The sequence below is a fragment of the Cucumis melo genome, chromosome 12 (genome assembly GCF_025177605.1).
Source record: "Cucumis melo cultivar AY chromosome 12, USDA_Cmelo_AY_1.0, whole genome shotgun sequence".
NCBI classification, from domain to species: domain Eukaryota; kingdom Viridiplantae; phylum Streptophyta; class Magnoliopsida; order Cucurbitales; family Cucurbitaceae; genus Cucumis; species Cucumis melo.
Genome location: NC_066868.1, coordinates 6,701,608 through 6,726,503, shown reverse-complemented (window position 1 = coordinate 6,726,503; position 24,896 = coordinate 6,701,608). Strand labels below are relative to the sequence as shown.

At 36.8% G+C, this 24,896-nt stretch overlaps 2 protein-coding genes across 5 annotated transcripts; one reads left to right on the top strand and one right to left on the bottom strand.

Annotated features, from left to right (window-relative positions):
- The first annotated feature begins 860 nt into the window (after positions 1 to 860).
- On the top strand, positions 861 to 8,458 carry LOC103501218 (polyadenylation and cleavage factor homolog 4). Of its 4 annotated transcripts, none has more exons than XM_051079953.1 (8): positions 861 to 1,122; positions 1,471 to 1,933; positions 2,141 to 2,242; positions 2,365 to 2,613; positions 5,280 to 6,074; positions 6,510 to 7,418; positions 7,518 to 8,066; positions 8,234 to 8,458. In XM_051079953.1, the coding sequence occupies exons 2-8, from the start codon at positions 1,559 to 1,561 to the stop codon at positions 8,276 to 8,278; spliced, it is 3,024 nt and encodes a 1,007-aa protein (XP_050935910.1). In that variant the 5' UTR covers positions 861 to 1,122; positions 1,471 to 1,558; the 3' UTR covers positions 8,279 to 8,458. The 4 variants fall into 4 exon arrangements, with proteins under 4 accessions (XP_050935910.1, XP_008462968.1, XP_008462986.1 ...); XM_008464746.3 differs by having other exon boundaries at positions 5,265 to 6,074; XM_008464764.3 differs by having other exon boundaries at positions 861 to 1,126.
- A 10,103-nt stretch (positions 8,459 to 18,561) lies between these two features.
- LOC127144136 (uncharacterized) lies at positions 18,562 to 21,125 on the bottom strand. Its single transcript, XM_051079697.1, has 3 exons — positions 20,177 to 21,125; positions 18,821 to 20,061; positions 18,562 to 18,771 (listed from the first exon to the last, which is right to left on the bottom strand). The coding sequence occupies exons 1-3, from the start codon at positions 21,123 to 21,125 to the stop codon at positions 18,562 to 18,564; spliced, it is 2,400 nt and encodes a 799-aa protein (XP_050935654.1).
- Positions 21,126 to 24,896: the final 3,771 nt, after the last annotated feature.

Genomic DNA, 24,896 nt, shown 5'->3' with positions numbered 1-24,896 from the left:
GTGGCGCAACAGTGGCATATGACTATTTATTGGCAAAAGAAAGAAGATTGTGAAGTCGCAGAAATCCTTCTTGATAAAGCAAGGAAGAGTGGAAGACCCATGGGAAGTATACATGAATTCCTAGTGAAGTGGAATAACCTTCCCATGGAAGAAACAAGTTGAGAATGTGTCGGAGACTGAAGAATTCCAGCTTTGTCAGTTGACAGGATGTCAACCGCTTAGGCAGGGTAGAATGTCACGGACATGCTTATCCAAGGTGTTGTTTGCCTATGGCCGCATGCCCAAATACCCCAAAATTACTTTATCTTTATGTCATGTACGTAGTTTAGTCTATTGCCTTCATTTTCATGTCACCGGGCTAGAGTATGACGTTTTGGCATTTTTATATGCAAGTCTGCCAAGACTAAAAATGTTCAAAATGTACTATAAAGGAGACATAGTAGTTGAATCCTCGACCAAGCCTCGTTGAACTCTTTGCAAGTTTAGCTTTTCTTTATAATTGACAGTCTTCGATGCTTACATTTATGATGTTTTCAATGATTTCATTTCCTTTCTCTCTCACGTTTTATAAAACAATTTTCTCAAGAACGTGAAGGGAGGCTACATGATATCGCGAGTTCGTCCATGACTTTCGAATTTTATACGACTAACTTGTTGACGGAATAGAACAAGTACCGTACAATCGTGTTTGAAAGGCTACAATTATGACACCAAACGCCCTGTTAAAGAGTATTTATTCCTATATATATATAATATTCTCTCCAAATTTTCACAAACCGGTTTTAGAAGAAAAGAGTTTGATTGAGTGACCCAAACCGGATGACTCTAATTTAATCGAAAATCGAAATATACTCAATTTAGGGCTGTTCAAATAAGGGGTGCGGCTTTCGATCCTCTTCGGGGTTCTCAAAACGTGAATCCGAGCCAATCTGTGAAGTGCGCGAGCGAGCGAACGTATCGGGGCCCTTTGCAATAAGAGGCGGCTGCTGGTTTAGCGTCCGTCGACGGTGCCTGCAACGGAGCAAGCGCTGAGCAGCGGCGGTGTGGGCACGAGTCTGGGAGTGCTCTGCGAATGATTGACTGGTAGTTCTGCGTGAAGACGGTGACAAAGTGCAGTGGACGGTAGGTAATTATCTGATCTGAGTTCTATGTCTGAATGATTGATTGACTGGGCTAGGTTGTCCGCCGATGAGAAAACTGAAAAACTTGCCGGTGGAAAAGGGCTGGGAATTTTCTTTTCTTTTCTTTTAGGTCTCTGATGCCATGTGAATGTGATAATTTTCTGTTGAACAATCTTTGCATAGGTGAATAGGAGACTGAACTGTTAATTTGGAGAATTTAAAGCTCATCCGTATTTACGTTAGAGCTAATATTGGCAGGAAATTGATAGTGTAGACTGGCGAATAATTAAACCAAGCCACACCATATCTCTCTCTAAAGCGCTCTTTCTTTGTTTTTCTCTCTCTCTAGCTTCTTCTATGGTGGGAAGGAACCCTAATTCAGTTCTCTTCCCTCCCTGGCGGGGTAAACTTCTGAACTCAATTACACTTTGCATTTCATGACCCGTTTCATGGAATCGGAAAAGCTCTTAATTTCACGAGGAAACCCTAGAAATTCTGCATATCCATCTGACCGCCCAATCCCCACCACCAGCGGCAGGACTATGCCCAATGAGTTGCCACAAAAGCCTCCCCCTTCTATAGCTCACCGGTTTAGAGCTCAGCTTAAGCAGCGGGATGATGAATTTAGGGTTTCTGGCCATGATGTTGTACCCCCTCCTACCGCTGAGGATATTGTGCAGTTGTATGACCTCATGTTGTCGGAGCTCACTTTTAATTCGAAGCCCATCATTACCGATCTCACTGTTCTTGCTGATGAGCAGAGAGAACATGGGAAGGGCATTGCCGACTTAATTTGTGCGCGGATTCTCGAGGTTTGTTTCTGTAACTATATTTTCCTCTAATTTGAGTTGAGAATACTCTTTCGAATGTTTCACTGGGGTTATCTGTCGGGCACATATTCCTTATTTTGATTTTATGGGGATTTGAGCTATAAAATATAGGCTTTTGTCACTGATTAGATTATTATATTTTCCGAGACCTTGCGGGGTTCCAGTTTATCACTTCAAAATTTTGTGCAGGTTCCAGTTGACCAAAAACTTCCTTCATTATATCTATTAGACAGCATCGTTAAGAATGTTGGGCACGAGTACATCAGTTATTTCTCATCTCGTTTACCTGAGGTATGTAAATTTTGGTTTCTGGTACACACTCTTGTTTCTTGTGTTTTCAATAATCATACCGGTATTAGTTTGAATTTCACAAGGTTTTCATCAATTCTTTGTTCTGTTTTTTTGGTTCTAAGGTGTTTTGCGAGGCTTACAGGCAAGTTCATCCTAATTTGCACAATGCAATGCGCCACCTCTTTGGGACTTGGGCAACTGTGTTTCCACCATCCATCATTCGGAAGATCGAAGCTCAACTTTCTCAGCTAACAGCACAAGAGTCATCAGGTTTGACATCCTCGAGGGCTTCTGAATCTCCTAGGCCAACTCATGGTATTCATGTCAATCCAAAATACTTGCGCCAGCTGGAACACTCAGTGGTGGATAAAGTGAGCATCTATCACTTTTGATTCTTAGAATAAAATATTGAGTTTGCTTCTGTCAATTTGAATATTTTTCATCCAGCATTCCTTTACCCAAAAAAATTCATCCAGATGCTTTTCTTGGCAATGTCATTCCCCCCTCCCCCAACACTCTCATTTTGTGAGTTCAACCAACTCTAGTGAATGAATAACTTTTTTTTTTTTTAATTATTGTTGTTTTTTAATGAAGAAATTTGATTTTTCAATCCCAGCCATCTATTATTTATGTTGGTGCCTGGGGTTGCATTTGGCCTATATGTGTACAGAAGGTGAAAAAGATGATATATGGGGGTTTTTATCTGTACATTAGTTGTGCTTTTCCAGAGAGAGATTGAAGATCATGCTAGCCTTTGCTCAAAATAAGAACCTGTAGAGTTTAGCTCCTTGACACATTACTTGTAAATAACAACTATGGAGACGTAAATTCAAATTAAGTGCATAGCACAAAGTGATTTAGAAAAAAAGAAGAACCAATATGAATATGTGATGTTGAGAGAATGAAGGAAAAATGTTCTTTTCTAGAGATGATGTAAGCCTAGTCAATTTAGAAAAATTATTGTTGATGGGTATTAATACTTCTACTATAGAAGATGTAGCTATGGGCAGAATAGACATTCAAGTTTTGGTTCTGTTCAGACTAGCTTGTACAGATCTCAATCAATCTCATTGTGCAATTGCCTGACCCACTATATTTTTTGTCAAAGATGTAGCTACATTTGTTTCTTCTTCTTTATTTGAAGATTTAGCTGAATAGGAAACTTTAGAGTTCCAATGACAGAAATCTTTAACCCTCCGTTTGGAGCCTAGAAATTTCAAGAAATGACTTCAAATTCTATAATGAGTGTATTAAAAAGCCCTCCTAGGTGCTGGGAAGAAGTGTAGCTTCTTGCCTTGCACAAATAATGTAAGGATTAGGCCTGTGCCGTCTGTGAAGCCCTGAGCCATGGGAATTTTCATTATTTTAAATTTAAAAAATTATGTTATTAAGGTTTCATAAAATTTAGTAGGCCTAAATACATAATTCCTTGTGTTTAGTTTTTTCTTTTTCTTTTTTGTCATATTCCACCTTATTCCCACTTTAACTATGCTTTCTCTCCTTTAAGTTGTACTATTATACATACCGTACCTCACAAATAAAAATTTCATGCCTTTTCCCCCTTACCTCGTGCTTAACTCTAGAAGACTATCGAGCTCTATTGTGCCTTGAGCTTTAGCAACTTTTCAGTTTTATCCTTTTTAATAACATTTAAATAGGGTTAATTTAGTCTTTTAGGATGGATTAGGGTGTTTATTCTGAAGACTATTTAAGCCTTGCTATTAGGTTGTAAAAAGAGTTTTTTGGCATATTGAATTTAGAATGAGATTTTTCTCTACGTTGATAATGGAGATTCATCACCAACCTTTGCAATTCTTGATCTAGGGAAGCATACTTGAATATTCAAGTAAGTCTGATCATCTTGCTTGTGGAGTGTTCAAACCTTAAGTCTTATCTCTTGGTCTTCGATCAAAAGGTAATCCAATTCTAGTCCTTCCTTTTGGGTTGTTATCAAATTGACTTGAGGGTTTTAGAATTTGATATTAGGGGTTCACCAATTGGTTTCTAATCAATTCCTAGGGTTTTCATTTCACTGCTTGTGATTTGAAATTTGAGAAACGATTTTGAATTGTTTATTTTCTTTGGAACGATAAATATTTAAAATGAATGTATTTAAAATTGTGTTTGGATTATATATAGTTCATGATAAAGTAGATTTTAAATCATTCTTTTTCTTGCAGTAATTGTGCATTCATTTGAGATCCCCCAAAATCTTGAGGTTTCGAACAATTATAAATAAATTATGACAGTCTATTATCTTCATCTTTCATAATTTGGACTCTTTTTAATTATTTTGTTGGTGGGAGGATACTAGTTGTTCTTGCTAGGATTTATATTTCCAAAATAACAGAAATGAAGATAACAAGAAGGAAATGAAGGTCACAAAAAGAATAAAAGATAGCCCCAGCCAAATCAAGAGGGCTGGTATCTCCCAAAAGATTATCACAGCCCTTCTCCCACTTATTCCCAGACAATGACCCTACACCCAGTCCCAACAATATAATGACATTCCTTCTCTCACCCAACACTGCTACACGGCTGGAGCACTGTTTGTCTGGGGTGAAAACCCTTCTTTCCCCTTCTAGAATTAACTTTCGTAACTGGAGGCCCGATAGTTAGTTTCGTATTTAAGTGATTGTAGTTAATAGGAGAGCCCTTTCATCATTTCTCTGCTTGTTTTGGGTGTTTGTCTTTTCGTATTTTGTCTACAATTTAAATTTGTTTTATGTCAGAAAATAGGGGGAAGATAGAACCATGTTCCTCAGGCGCTTTTGTGCAGCCGATTGTGTTCAAATATGAGATTCCTATCCGATACAGTGTTGTGTACATCATATATATATATATGTATATATATATATATATATTTGAATGTGCATGTGAAATACATACACAATGCACACAAGCCTCTCGATGTGATTCCTTGACATTGATTTAATGCAATTAGGACTGAATTTTGTTCTTTCTTTCTTTTTATAATCTCATGCGTACATGGTAAAGAAATAACATACAAATGCGTAACTAGCTTTTAGCTTTACAGCATACCCAAGATTCAAGAGGGACCTCAGCTATAAAAGTTCATGATAAAAAGCTTGCTTCTGGATATGAAGAGTATGACTATGATCATGCGGATGCTCTTGAACATGGTGGAGCTCAAGAATTCCATTCAATGGGAAGCATGGGCCATGATTCTTTTTCCCTTGGAACAAATAAAGCAAATGTAAAGCTAGCAAAATCATCTCTGTCTTCAAGAATTGGACACCATAGACCTCTACAATCACTTGGTGATGAACTTGAATCAGTCAGAGCCTCACCCTCGCAGAATGTATATGATTATGAAGGTTCTAAAATTCTTGATAGAAATGAGGATACCAATAAATGGAGGAGAAAGCAATATCCTGACGATAATATGAATGGACTTGAAAATACTTCTTCATATAATATTAGAAATGGACATGCACTTGAGGGACCAAGAGCTTTAATTGAAGCATATGGAAGTGATAAAGGAAAAGGTTATTTAAACGACAATCCACCTCAAGCTGAACATTTTTCTATTAGTGGTATAGACAACAAGGCAACTCCGGTAACATGGCAGAACACTGAAGAAGAAGAGTTTGATTGGGAAGATATGAGCCCCACATTAGCTGATAGAGGCAGAAATAATGATATGTTGAAACCAACTGTCCCACCTTCAAGATTTAGGACAAGATCAGGATTTGAAAGATCAAATGCTATGCCTATAGAGCCAGGAATGAGAAGCAATTGGTCTAGTCAGGTTCAGCTACCGGGTATTGATTCCTCCATAGTTATTGAAGATGTGGTCCATTCAACACCTGTAAGTTTCCTGAACTTATTTGCTCTGTCATCTCTTTATTGTCATTGTTATCATTTGCTTCTGGCATTTTATTATCGTTCTGGATCAAAGTAATCAGTAATTAGTATTTTTTGTGTTTTCAATCTGGTGATTTCTCATATTACTTGACATTGGATTCTTATCATACACTAGTAGAATAAACCTATTAGATTCTCAGAGCTTGTTAAAGCTTTGTTATTGGTGATATACCACCTTTTCTTCCACTTGTCCTTTCTCTTTTTCTTATTGGCACCACTTACTGAGAGGCGTGTAAGACCTTATGTGTTCAGATTCTATAGCATGCATTTGGTAATTATTTTCTGTTGAGAAGTGTGTAGTAGGAACACTGCATTCCACTAGGTAATTATAGTATGGGTTTTTTTTTTTTTTTTTTTTTTTTTTTTTTTGATTTTGCAGGATATTTGGAAAATGCACAATCACATTTCTCAGACATCTCAGAACCTCATGAACAATAAAGGACCGGGAAGAAATTTCCAGATGCCTATGTTGGGGAGAGGCATAACTTCCTCTGGTGGTGAGAAGATGTCACCCTACGGTGACAAGCTTTTGACCAATGATGCTTTACATAGGCCCACTAACATTGCTTCGAGATTGGGTTCTTCTGGTCTTGACTCTAACATGGAGTCGCAATCAATTGTACAATCTATGGGCCCAAGGCATCCTCTGAATCTTTCTAACTCTTGCCCACCCTCCAGGCCTCCTGTTTTTCCTGTACCAAGACACAATACAAGTCAGTTTGAGTCTCTAAATGGTAGCAATTCTTTCATGAATTCTGCAAATAGGACTTTTTTGCCTGAGCAGCAGATGAATAACTTGAGAAATAAGGAGCTAAGTCTTACAACTAAGTCACCACAAGTTGGCAACCAACATACTGGGCATATTCCTTTAACTCGGGGAAACCAATTGCAGTCCATGCCTTTAAAGCCGCAATTTCTACCATCTCAGGACATGCAAGATAATTTTAGTGGATCAGCAGTACCTCCAGTGTTACCACATTTAATTGCACCATCTTTGAGTCAAGGATACATTTCACAAGGACATCGCCCTGCTAATAGTGAGGGTTTGTCAAGTTCTGCCCCTATTGGACAATGGAATTTGTCTGTTCATAATAGCTCCAGTAACCCTTTGCATTTACAAGGAGGGCCGCTGCCACCTCTTCCACCTGGGCCTCATCCTACTTCTGGTCCAACTATACCTATCTCTCAAAAGGTTCCTGGTCAGCAACCTGGAACTGCAATTTCTGGCCTCATAAGTTCTCTCATGGCCCGGGGTTTAATCTCATTGAACAATCAAGCTTCTGTACAGGTATATACATCTGGGTAGTACCCCTCTTAATAGCTTTAGTTTGGGCATTTAATTTTTTCTACTGTTATATTTTATCCACTAAGAGAGTTAAATGTTTAGGATTCTGTTGGGTTAGAATTCAATCCAGATGTACTCAAGGTGCGACATGAATCAGCAATAACTGCTCTATATGCTGATCTTCCTCGACAATGCATGACCTGTGGTCTTCGATTCAAGACCCAGGAAGAGCATAGTAATCATATGGATTGGCATGTCACTAAAAATCGTATGTCAAAAAGTAGGAAGCAAAAGCCTTCACGCAAATGGTTTGTAAGTATTAGCATGTGGCTTAGCGGTGCAGAGGCTCTGGGAACGGAGGCAGTTCCAGGATTTTTGCCTGCTGAGGTCGTTGTAGAGAAAAAAGATGATGAAGAACTGGCTGTTCCTGCTGACGAGGATCAGAAGACATGTGCATTATGCGGAGAACCTTTCGAGGATTTTTACAGTGATGAAACAGAGGAGTGGATGTATCGGGGTGCTGTCTATATGAATGCACCTGATGGACAAACAGCCGGCATGGATAGATCTCAATTAGGGCCCATAGTGCATGCTAAATGCAGGACTGAAACTAATGTGGTTCCCTCTGAAAGTTTTGACCAAGATGAAGGGGTATGCTTAATATTTTTTGTTTCTCTCCCCTAGACCCATGTCATGTATACATTCCTTGTATTTCGCCCTCTAATTTGGTCGATTGTTGATGTATACCAGGTGGTTTGTTAGCTGCAAGATTCTTCTTGTGTTTATTTAGACTCACACTGTTAAATTTTTTACTGCAGGGAGTTAGTGAAGACGGTAATCGAAGAAAACGATTGCGGAGCTAGCCTAGATGGATTTCTTTACTCTCTTTGTAGCCTATACAAGTTTTTTCCACATGATTTCTTGTTCTCACAGTAGTGTTAGCTAGAATTTACTTGGATTATGCTTGAATCATTGTATATTTAAAAATGGAAATTTTCATGCGCAATATATTGCAATCTAAGAGAGGCTAACCCTCAATCTCATCTTCTGTGCTGTGGAATTTCAGTTAGATCTAAATCCTTATCTTTCAAGGGTTGGTATGTACGTTGGAATGTTTTACTTTGCAAATATCTTGTAGGCTTTCGTATAGATGAATAATTTGAGTCGGAATCGTAGTCGTAGTTGTAGCTGCTTGTTACATCTATGCTGTGTTTGACTTAACATCTGCAGGGGATTGAATGGAGCTTTTAGTTGCGGCTTATCAGATCTTGCTCGATGTTTATCCCATTCAAACTGAAGCCCCAAGATACACACGATGGACCATCCACAGAATCTTTTTTGTTTTTGCTTTTTGATAATTAATTTGAGTTCTCTTTGTAATGTGTTATTTTTTTCCTTTGTTTTTCTTGGTTCAAATTGCTATGAAGTTGGATCGAGCTTGTACTGTGACAATTCATGAACAATGCACTATGTTTAATGTTCTAATTCGCTAAATTTGCAAGGACTTGGTTTTGTTTAACGACTGTGTGGATTCAATTCTAACTTTTTTGTCTTTTAATATGCTGAAGACCCCAATTTTGGTTTGGGGTTAGGAAGATTTGTTTTGAGGCAACAACTCTAAGATACGATGTAGATCTTATTCATAGGACATCGATGACAGACATAATGTAAATTTCTATATTTATGTGAAAGGGACAGGTGCAAAGAATTGGAAAAAGTAGTTTTTAATTAAATAAAAGATTTAATTTTCTTTTTTATTATTTCAATCTTATTATCTTTGGTGATCAAAACATAAATTAGTTAATCGATATACTTTATTATATCACTCGACGACAATTTTGTTTTAGCTTGAAATAGATATTGAGGGTGAACACCTCTAGTGGTGTGGTCTCATTCTTACATTTTAGCAAACTCCATCAGTGAGAAAATTCTCACTCCATTCTTTGATTTTCATTTCCATAAAAATAAAATAAATAGACGTGTGATAGACATGAGTGATAGAATTTTCTATTGTAGCGTGGGCTGTGTGAAATTTATAGAAAATTTATATTTCTAGTATATGTGAAAATAAGCATATCTCAATTGATAGAAAATATGTCCTATTGAAAAAATATATTAAATAGAATGTTTATTATCTATCAATATCAACTTATCTCAATTAACGTAGACTAAATACTCTTAAAGAAAAGATATTTGAATGCTTATTCAAATACCATTTTAACGTTTGTGGTGGAAAGGGAATGAAGAGAGGAATACAAGAAAAATCTTATGATATTATAAAAGTCATAGAGCGGAAAGAAGGAAATTGTCATTTGCAAACTTGATAGGTTTTCATCTTTCACAAATAGCACTTGTTTTAGAAATTCATTATTATATGTTTTTTAGTATTTTCAATTGATTCAAATCTCTCTCCATTGTCTGACTCTCTTAGACTATTATTATTTTTTAAATATAATTTTGAATCAAATAATATTCTTTAGTCAAGTGAATTAAAGGGAATTGTAAGGGAGTGGACTTTAGCTCAATAGAATAGAGTCAAAAATCAAGATAAAGGAATATATTTAAGATAACATGAAATTTGATCCAAGCTTGCTATGAATTAGAAAATTCATATTCTAATCCTTATAAATTACACACTTTTATAGGGAAGGATTCTCTTATGGTGAGAACCAATTCGATTTACCACCTTTTTTACTGGTTCAAGAGTCAAACTATAATCGATCTTTTTGTAAGTTGTGGATTTACATTATTTTAATATTTTTGAACAGGATTAAGATCAAACCTCTAAAAATTTTTTTTGGGGCTTATGATCCAACCAATACACTCGAATCCTTTGTCGGGTTCAAGAATAAACCAATATGCACAAACTCAAGGTGCACCCACACCTACAAATCCTAATTAAAATGATGAAACTAAAAACCCACAAAAATAACTATTAAACCTATCAAGGTAAATAAAGCTGATCTCTTTGGTCCAATGTTGTCTACATAGAAAATAGAATGGGAAAATGTAAAAATGCAAATATACACATAATAGGAAAAAAGATGTGGATGACAAAGTCTTTGTGGACACATCAAACAAGTTTTTGGGTTCGAATAGGAAGCAAATTCGAAAATGTCATTCACAACTTTCTCATGAATAAAATGACAATCTAACTTCATATGTTTTGTGCGTTCATGAAAAATTTGGTTAGATGCAACGTGAGAATACCAATATCATTCTCACGAAATAAAAGAGGAAGAGAAGTTAGACAAATGTAATTCTAGATATCCAAATAAACTCACAACTGTTAGCAAAACCATAGACAATATTTAGCTTCAAGAGATGAACAAGAAATAGCTAGTAGTTTGCTTTTTAGTAAATAAAGGAAGCACCCATAAAAACATAAACCAGCAGTGTGAGTCCATATATGAAGTCCAATTAAAATCCTAAGTAGGCCTTAAAGCTGAAAATTAATACATGAATGAACTTTTCAAAATACCTGAGAAGATGATAATCTGAGTTCCATCAAGATGACACTAACGAGGTTAAGGTAATGACTAAGCTCGTGAACTGCAAACACAATATCAAACCTAGATAGATTAGTAAGACTTAGAAGCTTGCTAATCAAACACAAGATTTTGTAACAAAGGTTCTTTATCAAAGACAAACGAGTATTGGCGGGTTCATAATGACATTGAGAAAAAAAAATACCTTAAAATGTCCGAGCAAGCTCTAATCAAAGGCTATGGAGATCACCAAGATCCTTTAGAACTTGATAACATCATTCAAATGAGATTTAAAACTATGAATATTATCAAGAGAAGTATCGGGAGAATAATATCATCAACGTAAACCAATAAAGCAACAAAGCTTACATCATACCCCACAAAAATAGAGCAACAACTTGGATTGTTTAGAACCAAAAAGAAGAAAGGATGAGAAATTTTGCTAGAATTGAGATGTCTATTTGAGTCCATATCTAGACTTACTCAAAATTGAAAAAACAGTGAGATAATCAATTAGGACTCGAGTTATTACTAAAGCTAATAACAGTTGTAATAGTTAGAGGGGCAGCAGAGAAGAATAACACACAAAATTTTGTTAACCCAGTTCGGCTAATATTGCCTATGTTTGAGGAGCTGCGTACAGCCCTGATGAGTAATCTTTATTAATATTCACTTGAGTTAATATATATCGATACAACATATGACACTCTACTTAATAATATAACTTTATAACATGCGTCTTGACATCAGACTCCAGGCTCCTCCTGAGTTACTTATTTTCACGATGTTTAGCTTTAGGCTCCCCCTGAACACATGAGTGAATATCTTTGGCGATATCTTTAGATCCCTCTAAAGGTCTTCGTGATCATACCAATCACTTGTTTTGTCTGTTACTCATCATTAATTGTTACTACGATCAACATGACGATCTCATTGACATAAGATCATTGTACCTTTTTAACTCTCTAGCTTCTGCGGACGACCTTGATGCAAAAGACCGTCTTCAACCTGTATTTTTTGCTTTTTCTCTGCACACCACCTAAACTGCGTAACGTCACATATATAATATATGTATAGATCTTCTTATCTTAACAAGATTCCTAGAATAGTGGGAAATCTTTTTATCTCTTAAATATCTCATCTTTTAGTTCATTAATCAAAGATAATTAGTAAAAAATATTCCATAAAATCTTTTAGACAAAAACTCCAACAAACTCCCCCTTTTTGTCTAAAAGAGAATTTCTTTTCTGGTTCAACTGATTCGCTGATAACAATGTGTCATAAACCACAGACTTCAGTACTGATGAATTCATTTCTCAAAAAAATGAACAACATGTTTTCCATTTCTTCATGCATAAAAAAACACTTGTTAAAAAGAAATATACAGGCTTCAGTACACAGTCTTCAACCAAACAGAAAGAACAAAAACAACAATCTTCAACCAAACAAAAACAGCAACAAAAACAGCAACACTATCCGCCTGCACCCAAGCACCACCAACAGCAGACAGCAGCCATCCACCATTCCCCCTTTGAACCAGAAAAAAAATACATTAATCAGTACTGGGGTTCCCACGACTTGAAGAAGGAGTAAAAGTCTTCAGATGCCGAATAAGAGAGTCGATTTCTAAACGCCGTTCAGACATTAGACTAATGGCAGTGGCTAGGGAACGAGACTCAGCTGTAAGAGAATTAAGAATTCTGGAAGCCAATTCCTTATCAACAAAGAACTCATTAGTAGCTTCAACCCAATCCGTCGTATCAAATACTCGAGGACCGCGAGTCGAAAGCACGTCATGATCTATGTCAAGCACATGACTGCCCTGAAATAGTCTATAGCTTAGTGACAAAGTCTTAGGATCAGGGCCAGGTGCGCCTGCGGTGGTCAATATAGCAGCATTTAAATGTAACAGTAACCACGAAAAGAACCGTGGTAGAGCAATTGGAAGCTTGGCTCCAAAGGATCCTACATGCCTTAACAGCTGATTGTAGATAAATCACCAGCATCTACCCTGTCATCATTGCAGATACGATACAAGAAGGTGTCCAACACAGCAGAAACACTAGAAGCATGCGATGAAGGAAACCAATTGGCAATACCAATTTTATGCAGTATTGCATACTTAACACTTAACGCAGCAACAGGTATACCATTCACAGGCCATGAGGATAATGTCCCTCCAGACAATTCAGAAGCCAAAACATCGGTTGACGGGGATGATGGAGCAAAGTTAGTGGAGACAGCAGTACCAAGAAAACCATCTATAACAGCCGGAGTAATTGAAAATTTAAAGCTCCTAATATGGACCGTCTAATAGTCCGGGCTACTTGGGTCATTGAAATAAGTTGGCAATTAACAACAAATTCTCTAATAAGTTGAGGATAAAACGAGCCCACATTAGAAATCGTTTTACATAGTCCAGCCTTCGCAATCAGATTCATAACGCTCACACATGAATGATGTTTATCGGCCGTTGTACAACAAACTTCCAACGCTATACGTTTTCTTCAAGATGAAAGGATATACCATCGATTGGGACAGATGGAATATTGAGAGGAATTTTCTTTCGACCAGCGTTAGTGGTAATGTTTCGTCGAAGTTGTTGGCCTTTCTTCCTAGATGACTTTGGTTCTGGGGGAACTGAAGGAGTTTCTTGTGGAGCACTTGGATCGACAGAATCAGTAACATGAACTTCTTCATTATGATCCCCAGGGGCAACGGGTTCAACATCATCAACATTCTCAAGAGGGGTATCATGTTGTTCATTTGGAGCTTCAGTTCCTCCTTCAAAAGCAGTAGGCGGAACATCTTGTGAATCAGTCGGAGCAGCAATGTTCGGAATAGGAGGCTGAATTGGTGAAGTGTAAAGCGATGGACCTGGTTCTATAGAAGACGTTTGACAAAGACCAAGAGTAGGAACGAATACACCCTCAGACGATGAGCTCTCTTGAGAATCAGACAAGACATCATCATTAACACTTTTAGGAATAGCATCAGGCACAGTAACCTTCTTCACTAATCGGGCCAGAAGTACATCATCTAGGTCATCAGAGTCTATATCAGAGAGATGAGCCTCAGATGCAGCCGGTGCAGTTTCGGCATCCTTCATAACATTCTCAGAAACTGTTTCTTCGTGTAACGATTCAGTCGAACCACTATGGATGTCTGCATGTGCTTTTTCATATGGAAGTTTATACGGTCTCCGTGGTGGAGTACTCTTGAATCGCCACCCATGGACTCGTATGCCATGCACAGCTGCTCTTGGATCTGAGGTTCAGGCACTTCCTCAGTGAACTTGTAGGTTCCCTTTCGAGTGTTCACCATTGTTGAATCTTCTTAAGAGTAGTGAACTTCAACTAAGATCACAGTTGAATATGCGAAGGTGAGGAAATCTGTCGATTCGCGTAGCTTAAAAAGCCCTGAAGCCATCATAATTGCTCTCACTTACCAAGGTGGATCTCTCACTACCGAAGAGATAGGCGTTACTCCCTATTTCGGTGCAGACAAGTCCATCATTACGGATCGTGCAATAGTGCTTCGTTATTGTACCTAATTAAGGAGCTATATTTTACACACTCCTAAACACATTCATAAATGCTCAAACGTGGTTGCGTCAAGGGGCTTAGTGAAAATGTCAACTAATTGTGAGTTCGAGCGAATGTGTTGTAATGTGATGACTTTATTTTCAATGAGATCCCTAATAAAATGATGCCTTATATCAATATGTTTAGTGCGACTATGTTGGACTGGATTTTTCGAAATATCTATGGCACTCATATTATCACAATACAAGGTCATAACTCTTTGCATAATCCCATATTCATTTAACATATTTTTCATCCATATCATTTGAGTACACTCACTCCTTGCAGCTATATATTCCGCTTCAACTGTTGATAGAGAAACACAATTTTGCTTCTTACTGAACCATGAGACAAGATTATTCCTTAGAAAGAAACATCCACCAGAAGTGCTTTTCCGATCATCAGCAGAGCCTGTCCAGTCGACATCACAATATCCCACTAGTTTAGTGGATGTATCGTAGAAGTACAGAATCCCGAAGTGAGTTGTTCCATGAACATACTTAATTATTCATTTAACTGTATTTAAATGAGAGGTACGAGGATTTGACTGATACCGAGCACATATTCCCACAGCATAGACAATATCAGGTCTACTTGCTGCCAAATATAAAAGGCTTCCAATCATGCTTCTGTACAATTTGTGATCGACTTCAGTACCTACCATATCCTTCGTAATTTTAGCATGAGTCGCAGCAGGAGTCCTTTTGTGTTGTGACTGATCCAGACCAAACTTCTTGACTAAGTTCTTGGCATACTTCTCCTGTGATATAAACATTCCCTCACTTCTTTGTTTGATCTGTAACCCCAAAAAGCAGGACAGTTCACCTACTAGGCTCATTTCGAATTCTGATTTCATTATATTAATGAAGTTATCAACTAGAGTTTTAGGAAATCCACCAAAGATGATGTCATCAACATAAATTTGAGCTACAATGAGATCAGTGCTGGTTCTATTTATGAATAGTGTCTTGTCAGTCTCTCCCCTAGACTATCCTCTTTCACCAAGATACATTGTTAGTCGTTCATACCAAGCCCGAGGAGCTTGCTTCAACCCATATAGAGCTTTATTCAGCTTGTAGACATACTGAGGAAATTCAGAATCAATAAATCCTTTAGGTTTTGCTACATTGACTTCCTCGTTTAAGTATCCATTCAGGAAGGCACTTTTAACGTCCATTTGAAACAATTTAAATTTTTGACAACATGATATACTGAGCAAGAGGCGAATAGCTTCAAGTCTAGCTACAGGTGCAAAAGTTTCATCACAATCAACACCTTCTACCTGTGTATAACCTTGAGCTACCAAACGAGCCTTGTTCCTTATAATACTTCCAGATTCATCAGTTTTATTTTTAAAGATCCACTTAGTTCCTATGATGTTCGCTCCATCAGGTTTAGGAACCAAAGTCCAAACGTTGTTACGCTTGAACTGTAAGAACTCTTCTTGCATGACCTTTATCCAATATTCATCCTTGAGAGAATTCTCAACAGATGTGGGTTCTATTGCTGATACATAGCATAAATCTGATGGAAAAACAAAAACCAAGCAAAGACATGTAGCAGCGGAAGATAAAGATCATGCTTTACTCTATATGCATCTAAACGATTTAAAAGCTAACATGCAACTACCATGCGATGAACCTAAACGAAGTGAGAGGAAGGTAAACGATGAACTTACCTTTGTAATTCTGAACTTCTTCTTTGATCCAAAACTTTCTCTTCCTGAAAATCACGAGCAAGGACAACCACCAAGCTGACCTACTATACTTAGGACCAAGAACTGAGTTGTGGGACTCGGTTATGTCAAGTAAAGATTGAGAGATGTGAGTCGATCGTTTAGGTGTTACAAGAGCAAAAAGTTCATTCTTTTCTCATTCGGTAATGAGAAATTTTATATGAAATCTACATGCAAATTACATGCAATATTATTTCATATAAGTTCAACACTTCATTAATCCATTAATTATCAATGGGATTAGTAGCTTCAAATTCAGAATTAATTGCCACATTTCCCATTAACCGTTAATTAATAGAATAATTAACCAAAGGGGCATTTTGGTCATTTGAAAAACTTTAGTCAAAGTCAAACTTTGACTTCTCTCAGTCAAAAGTCAACTTTTTGACTTTTTACTAATTTTTTCGTCTTGACTAATTCTAACCTCCTGAGTATGAATCCGTATTCATTTCTCTAAAATTCAAACCATATTTGAAAATAAATCCGGTCAAAGTTCAAAATCAACATGTTGACTTTTTAATCGTTCTCTAAACTTTTAAAGCTTTTAAATATGAATCTATATTTATATTTTTTTAAATCATATTTAAACACAAAGCTCAAAGTTTATATTTACCAAAATATATTTGTCGGTTTCTCTCTCTCTTCTCAATTCGAACAATTCGAATTACTTCAACATACTTGTTCTTAGTTGAATCCATATGAGCTAATAGGGGAACCTAATGGACCTATAGATCATGGGCTCCAACAATTCGAGATTAACTGGATAAACTCTTTTAGACCAAAGTTAATCAACATTTGTTAACTAAAAAGTCATTCCACTAAAGACTCTTAGTTGCACTCCCCTCACTATAGATATATTTCTGTCTACCTGATATAACCATAATGGGTAAGTCTATCCTTCACAGGTTGTTTGTAATCTTGGCTGGGTCAAAATACCGTTTTACCCCCGAGATTACATCTTCCTTCTTAAGACCCACTGATCCACTATTGAACAATTGATTTAAGGTCCAACGTATAAACCAAAATCCTTCTCGGGCCAATGAGAAGGTGGGGCCCCTTGTTCAACACTTGGATTCAGTCCTTACGGGAACAACCTATCTACTATCCCAGAAGTGGGTAGGAGTGAACTCCATCTTGCACCCTGTGTCCCTAGCTATCCACTCGGTTTTACCCCTGAAATGGGAGGCTTATCGGGCCAGCGATGTTGAGCTGCCCTCACCTATGAAGATCTAAGGATACTACTGAATGAACAGAAGTTCATAGTTAGCTCATGATTAAGATCAAGTTACCTAGGTCATCATAAATGAAAATAGTCAGTTTATAGTTTACGGTGTTATAACTAAAAGTGACTACTTCGTAGTTCTAGTCTTATGCAAACCATTTACATAGGACGCGCCCACACCCATGTCTCTACATGAACGATTCAGGATTACATCGTTTATACTAACTACGGAGCAGGCTACATCCATAGTGTTTATCCAGGCACCCAACCTTATTCATACATTATAGACCATTTGGACTATTAACTTGAACTTAATCCATGTTTATGTCTTTACATGAAACTCAACTATATATGACAAACTAGTAAATAGCCTTGGGACCTTTAAATTTATTGGTTTTAAGATTATAGCATTCAATAATAAAATTTATCGAATCAAATAACAAAGTATGATTTTTAGGACATAAACTCCAACAAAATTAGCAATCATTTTCGTATAATCTACCATTTCTTTTCTTCTGGTAGTAATTTCGGCTGAAGGATCGCTTATTATGGAACTTGATGGATGATTCTTTTTCACATGTGCAGAAGGGACAAGCATAGTTTCATTGTTTATGACCTCATCAGTTATGCTTGAATCGGTCTTAGCACTGTGTAGCTGTGATTCACCTTTAGGCATTTCGTCAAGAGGAGTAGAAGTAACTTCAGGTGTCACATGGGTCTCATCATCCTCAATATTAAACTGATTGACATTAGACTCAAAATCATTAACCACAACATTGATTGTTTCCATGACTATTCCAGATTTAATATTGAAGACTCTGTACGCTCGACTATTCTGAGAATAACCAAGAAAGATCCCTTGACCAGACTTCGCATCCCACTTACGATGATACTCTCTATCAGCCAAAATGTAACAAGTACTTCCAAAAATATGAAAATACTTAACGTTTGGTTTCCTTCCCTTACATAATTCATACAAAGTAACTGTCATACCAGATCGTGTAGTTACCCTGTTGTGAATATGACATGCTGTGTTTACAGCTTCTGCCCAAAAATTCAAAGGCAAATTTTTGGCATGTATCATAACTCGAGCCATTTCTTGTAACGTTATGTTTCTCTATTCAACTACTCCATTTTGCTGAGGAGTTATGGGAACTACAAATTCATGATGGATTCCTCCAGTCTGACAGAAGTTATTCAGATCTTCATTATCAAATTCCTTCCCATGATCACTACGAATCCTGATTATCTTTTGCCCCTTCTCACGTTGCAAGTTCAAACATAGACTAATACATAGTTTAACAGTATCTGATTTTCCATTTAAGAACTGAACCCAGGTGAATTTGGAGTAGTCATCCACAACAACTAACACATACTTCTTTCCCCCCCAAACTTTCAGTTTGCATGGGACCCATGAGGTTAAGATGTAGAAGTTCAAGTACTCTGATCGTATAACATTTCTTTAGCTTTCTGTGGGAGGTTTTGGTTTGCTTTCCAACTTGACAGTCACCACAAAAGAATTTTTCATTTATGTCTAATGAAGGAATGCCTACAACTGCCTCGTTTCTGATAACTTTATTTAAACTTCTCAAGCTGATGGGCCCCAATTTCCTATGCCACAACCAGGTTTGATCAACTTTAGTTAAGTGACATATGTTTGAGCCATTTGAAATCCAATGATAACAGTTATCTGCTTCCCGTCTGCCACTCATGAACACTTGATTATTCTTGTCTGTAACTACATAACCAGTATTGTTAAAGTTTACACTGTATCCTTGGTCACATAGTTGACTTACACTAATCAAGTTTGTCTTCAGTCCATCCACATATCTAACTTCATTCAGATAAGGTAGATTACTTTTGTCAATGTTTCCTTTTGCAATAATTTTTCCTTTGGCCCCATCTCCAAAGGTGACATGTCTTAAGGCACATTCTTCTAACTCAGTAAAGAAGGATCGATTGCCAGTCATATGTCTTGAGCATCCACTGTCAAAGTACCAAGCATCAACATGGGTTTGGACTGTTGTAAATGCTACATTGCACTTCTCAGAAGCCTTCACCCTCCAGATCCAGTGAGTTCCCCTTACATCATCATTCCTTTTGATGGTCATATACTTATTTTGCTGGTTTACAAGTTTTGGTCTTTGCTGATGTCTCCTATCTCTCAGTAATTTGTAGCAGAATGACCGTATATGACCTCTTCTGTCACAATAATAGTAGACCCATCTGGAGAATTTGGCACCTGTATAGACACTCAACTTTTTACAACTGGGGTCAGTTGTTTCTTCTACTGAGGCTGGAACAAATTTTACTTCTGGAATAATCTTAACACCCCTAGTTGAAGTATCAAATCCGAGGCCATATTTACTTGAACCATTTTGCCCTAAACTCAGGATTGAGTCTAAGCTGTCAGTTCCAGAATTCAACATTTTCCCAGACTTAATTGTCTGATCATACACATTTTGTACTTCTTTCAACTTTACTTTTAGAGATGATATAATCCCCATCAAACGTTCATTTTCATCCATTAAATCTTGAATTCTTTCTTTTTGAATAGTTTTGGCTTCTGAGTCTTCCTTCCTCAGGATTTTGAGTTCTTCAAGAGTTAGCTCTTTATCTTCATCAATATCGGAACACTCACTTTATCATCATCTGAATCCTCATCAGATAGGGTAGCACAATAATTTGTCTTTTGTCTTCTAAGATAAGTGGGCATTCGGCCTGATAATGACCAAACCCGTCACATTCTCTACATCTAAACGACCTCCCTACATCCTCTTTTTTCTTTCCATGGTCGCTATTTCTTCTGTAAGAGGAGTCATTAACCTTTCTTATAGAGTTCTCACCATCATGTCTTCCACTTTTTTCAGTTTTTCCACCAGTATTCAAACTTTTGAACTTTCTGGCCATCTTCGAGAATTGCTTCGTTAGGAGAGTTATTGACTCATCTTGATTAGCTTCATTACCAGACTGATTTACAGTGTTCTCTTGATCATAAATTGATTTGAATGCTATCCCCTTACCTTTCTTACTTTCTCTATCCGAAATAGCCATTTCAAACGTAAGTAGCGACCCAAATAGTTCGTCAAGTTTTAACGTCATTATATCTTGGGCTTCTTCTATGGCAGTGACCTTCATGTCAAACTTTCTGGGTAAGGAGCGCAACACTTTGCTAACAATCTTAGACTCTGGAATCTTTTCACCAAGTAGTAACGAATCATTAGCTATCTCCAGGACCCTCTCATTGTATTCAGAGACTGTCTCATCTTCAGTCATTTTCAAGGCTTCGAATTTTGAAGTTATCAACTGCAGTCTGGATATCTTCACTTTAGAAGTTCCTTCAAATGCAACTTCCAGTATTTTCCACGCCTCTTTAGCAGTAATGCAGGAATTAATAAGTTTGAATACGCTTAAATTGACACCGTTGAAGATAGCATTTATGGCTCTTGCATTTCCAACCGAAGCTTGTTCTTCAGCATCTGTCCAGTCAATTTCTGGTTTTGGCACTGATACTCCATTCATAGTGATCATTGAAGGCTCATAACCACTAACAAGTGCTCTCCATGCTTTTCCATCTAAGGTTTTAATGAAAAATATCATGTGAGGCTTCCAATAGGAGTAATTTTTACCGCCCAGTATAGGAGGACGAGAAGCTGATGGTCCTTCCCTGATTATCTCCATGATCTAATAACCCGCTCTGATACCAATTGAAAAAACAGTGAGATAATCAACTAGGACTCCAGTTATTACTAAAGCTAATAACAATTGTAATAGTTAGAGGGGCAGCAGAGAAGAATAACACACGAAACTTTGTTAACCCAGTTCGGCTAATATTGCCTACGTATGGGGAGCTGCGTACAGCCCTGATGAGTAATCTTTATTAATATTCACTTGAGTTAATATATATCGATACAACAGATGGTACTCTACTCAATAATATAACTTTATAACATGTGTCTTGACATCAGACTCCAGGCTCCCCTGAGTTACTTATTTTCACGATGTCTAGCTTCAGGCTCCCTCTGAACACATGAGTGAATATCTTTGGCGACTTCTTTAGTTCCCTCGTCCTCGTGATCATACCAATCACTTGTTTTGTTTGTTACTCATCATTAATTGTTACAACGACCAACATGACGATTTCACTGACATAAGATCATTGTACCTTTTTAACTCTGTAGCTTCTGCGGACGACCTTGATGCAAAAGATCGTCGTCAACCTGTAGTTTTTGCTTTTCCTCCGCACACCACCTCAACTGCGTAACGTCACATATATAATATATGTATAGATCTTCTTATCTTAACAAAATTCCTAGAATAGTGGAAAATCTTTTTATCTCTTAAATATCTCATCTTTTAATTCATTAATCAAAGATAATTAGTCAAAAATATTCCATAAAATCTTTTAGACAAAAACTCCAACAAAAATACAAACCAAATACTCCCCTTAGGTGCAACAACATTATGCCTGTATCCAAAGAGGTCAACATGTAAAAAGGCATTCTTTACGTTAAGTTATATCAATTGCCATTTATAAGAAACAACAAGAGTGAGTAAAACTGTGCACTAACCATCTTACAGTGAAAAAGTTCCAATATAATCGACATATTTTTTGCTGAATATATCCTTGTCAACTAAACAAGCTTTATAATGTTAATGCTCAATGAAACCATTGAAGTTATGTTTTAGATTGTAAATTTGCAATTTAGAATTCATAGCATGTTGCCTATGAGGAAACTTAATATAGCTTGATGAAATAACTAAGGGTCATAGGTTGCAGAAAGTTATATAACACAACCGTGGCAATTATCAGATAAATGTGTATAAGATAAACAATTTTATAGAAGGTACTTAGTAGAAGTACTCGATGCCACATAACCACTCGATAACAACAAATTATGATGATAATCTCTCAAATAACAAGGAGGTTTGGAAACTTCTAAAAGAACTGCGAGAGTCCAAAACCTTTTTGTATTATATTCGTTTATGAAAGGATAATTAAATAATGGCAAATCAATGCCATTTACAACAATAGTAGAGGTATCATGCACAACAACTACATTATTATTCACAACAATCATAGTATCACCATAGTTTTGAGGGACAGTTATATAATAGGTATAGATGGAGTAATAACAAAATCAAAAGAGAACGACATTTTGTAACTCTCAAAACACTTTTAATAAAATTAATAATAAAATAAAATAAATTTTAAAAATAAAAAAAAGGAACGCTTGCAAAAGTAACAAATTTTTTTTATGATAATATGACTATATCACTACATTTTCTAAATTGCAAAAATAATAAATTTAAAATCTGATAACTCTAGACCTCTGATAACCCTCTCATAGTCGATATCATTAATTGCTTATCATATTTGCTATATTCGTAATATGCAAAAAAGAGGTGCTATGGGCTGTTTTTTTTTTAAATTGTTTTGTCATCTAATGCAATTTCTCAAAATATATATATATATATATATATATATATATATATATATATTTGACATATTTTTTTGATATTTCCATTTTGGTTGGATTCATCTTTTCTTAAGAAAATTCTTCCATGAAAATTTTAAATAATAGAAAAAAAATCAAACAATTTATAAAAATAACAAAAAAAAAAAAAAAAAAAAACAAAACAAAACTTTTATCAGCAACTAAAGTCCTTGTAGAAATACAAACAAAAGTCCACATGATATAGATTTACATAAACACCGAATAATATGAATCAAAATAATAAAGTCGGTCTAACAAAAAGTAATCATTTTCAACTCATTTAGTAATAGTCGAACAAGTCTCTAGTGCACAAAGACAAATGAACTAAATTATAATAACGTTCACATAGTAATTTGGAAAAATTTGCAAATTGAAAACAAGTTTTTTTTTTTACGTTGTTTCCTTTGCAATAAGGAATTGTAGATAAAGAAAAAAAAACAAGAAAAAAGAAAAAATGGAGGGTTTTGCTCCTTTATGTAAATAGTTTTCTTTATTCTTCTCTTTTTTAAAATCCTCTCTTCAAATAGCAATTCAAGATTTGCTGGAATCTTCTCCTCTTTGCTATGAACAAATATACTAAAAATCTATAGATAATTAAAAGTTTGTTATTATTGAAAACCAATTTATATCTTTGAAGATCTTAGAGGTAACATTAGCTTGGGGCCAACATATGCCAGCTTGGCCTAGGCCTCCATGAGTGTAACGCCCCAATATTTTTTTTGAAACTTTATTTATCTTAAGTGTGGTTTTGAAATTTTTGGATGTGTTGGAGGAACTTGAGTAATTATATGTGATTATGAAATTCATTAAGTTTTGAGGGCAATTTAAGTATTTTATTGGGTTAATAAAAAGTTATTTGTTGAAGATTGAGAATATTGGGTTGAGGAGAGAGAAAAAAATTGGATTAATTGATTAAGATATTGGTATGTTTTATTTGGAAAGAAAATTTCTATTAAATAAATAGATAAATAATTTTGACCAAGTTCGTGTTTAAAAAGCCCTTGGAACCTGTGAAAACTATCATCTTCTTCTTTGAGAAAAAAAGAGAAAGAGAAAACCCTAATTGGAAACCCTAGCCGCCATCGGACCCGTCACCGCCGCTGCTGTCGCCGCCGTGACCAATCCCAGCCACTCGCTGTGCCTCCATCGAACAGCCGTCCGCGACCCGAATGAAGCGTCCGTCGACCCGTGCCTCTCCAGCCGCCACTCTTCACGGACTGAAAACCCGATCCACGTCGCCGACTGCTTCCAAGCGAAGCGTCGATCGGACCCGCATCGCCTCCGCCTACAAGCCGTCATCAAGCGGCCGCGTTCCGTCCCCACCGTCGCCCGAGCCGGAATCGCGACCTATGCGCCCCTCCATGTGAATCCAGCCCGACCCGCATGTCTCCTTCTGTAACCCGAGCCGCACCCACACCTGTTCGCGCTGTAGCCGTGTCGCGCTTGCACCTGTCCGCACGAGCTGATCTCAGCTCCCTAGCCGAGCTGATTCCTGCTTTCTACCCGAGTCGATTCCTACTTTCTAGTCGAGTCGATTCCCCTGTCTTTGAGCCGTTAACCTGCTCCGGTCCTTTGCACCTATTTTGGTAAGTTGATTGGGTTTTTGGCACACCTAGCAAGGACTTAAGATTTTTGAACCTAAATAAATTATTTGGATTAAACTAATTTATTTCTCTTAAAAGGACAGCTTGGATCAATTAAATTGTAGAGTGTAAGATTTCTCCAGTTAAGGACCATCTCGTTGTAACCCCGACCTCGGGTGAGTATTCCAATTGAATTCTTGCATCCTTGTTCATTTAATGCTCAAGTTATAAAGACTGGTGTTTTCGAACCATTCAGGACCCCGCGGCTTGGAAGGCGTGTTTTCTTGCGTTAGAACTCGTTGAGCAAATCTCCAGGTAAGAGATTTCCACTACTAGCTCTACAACTAGAATCACGAGATCGCATACATTCT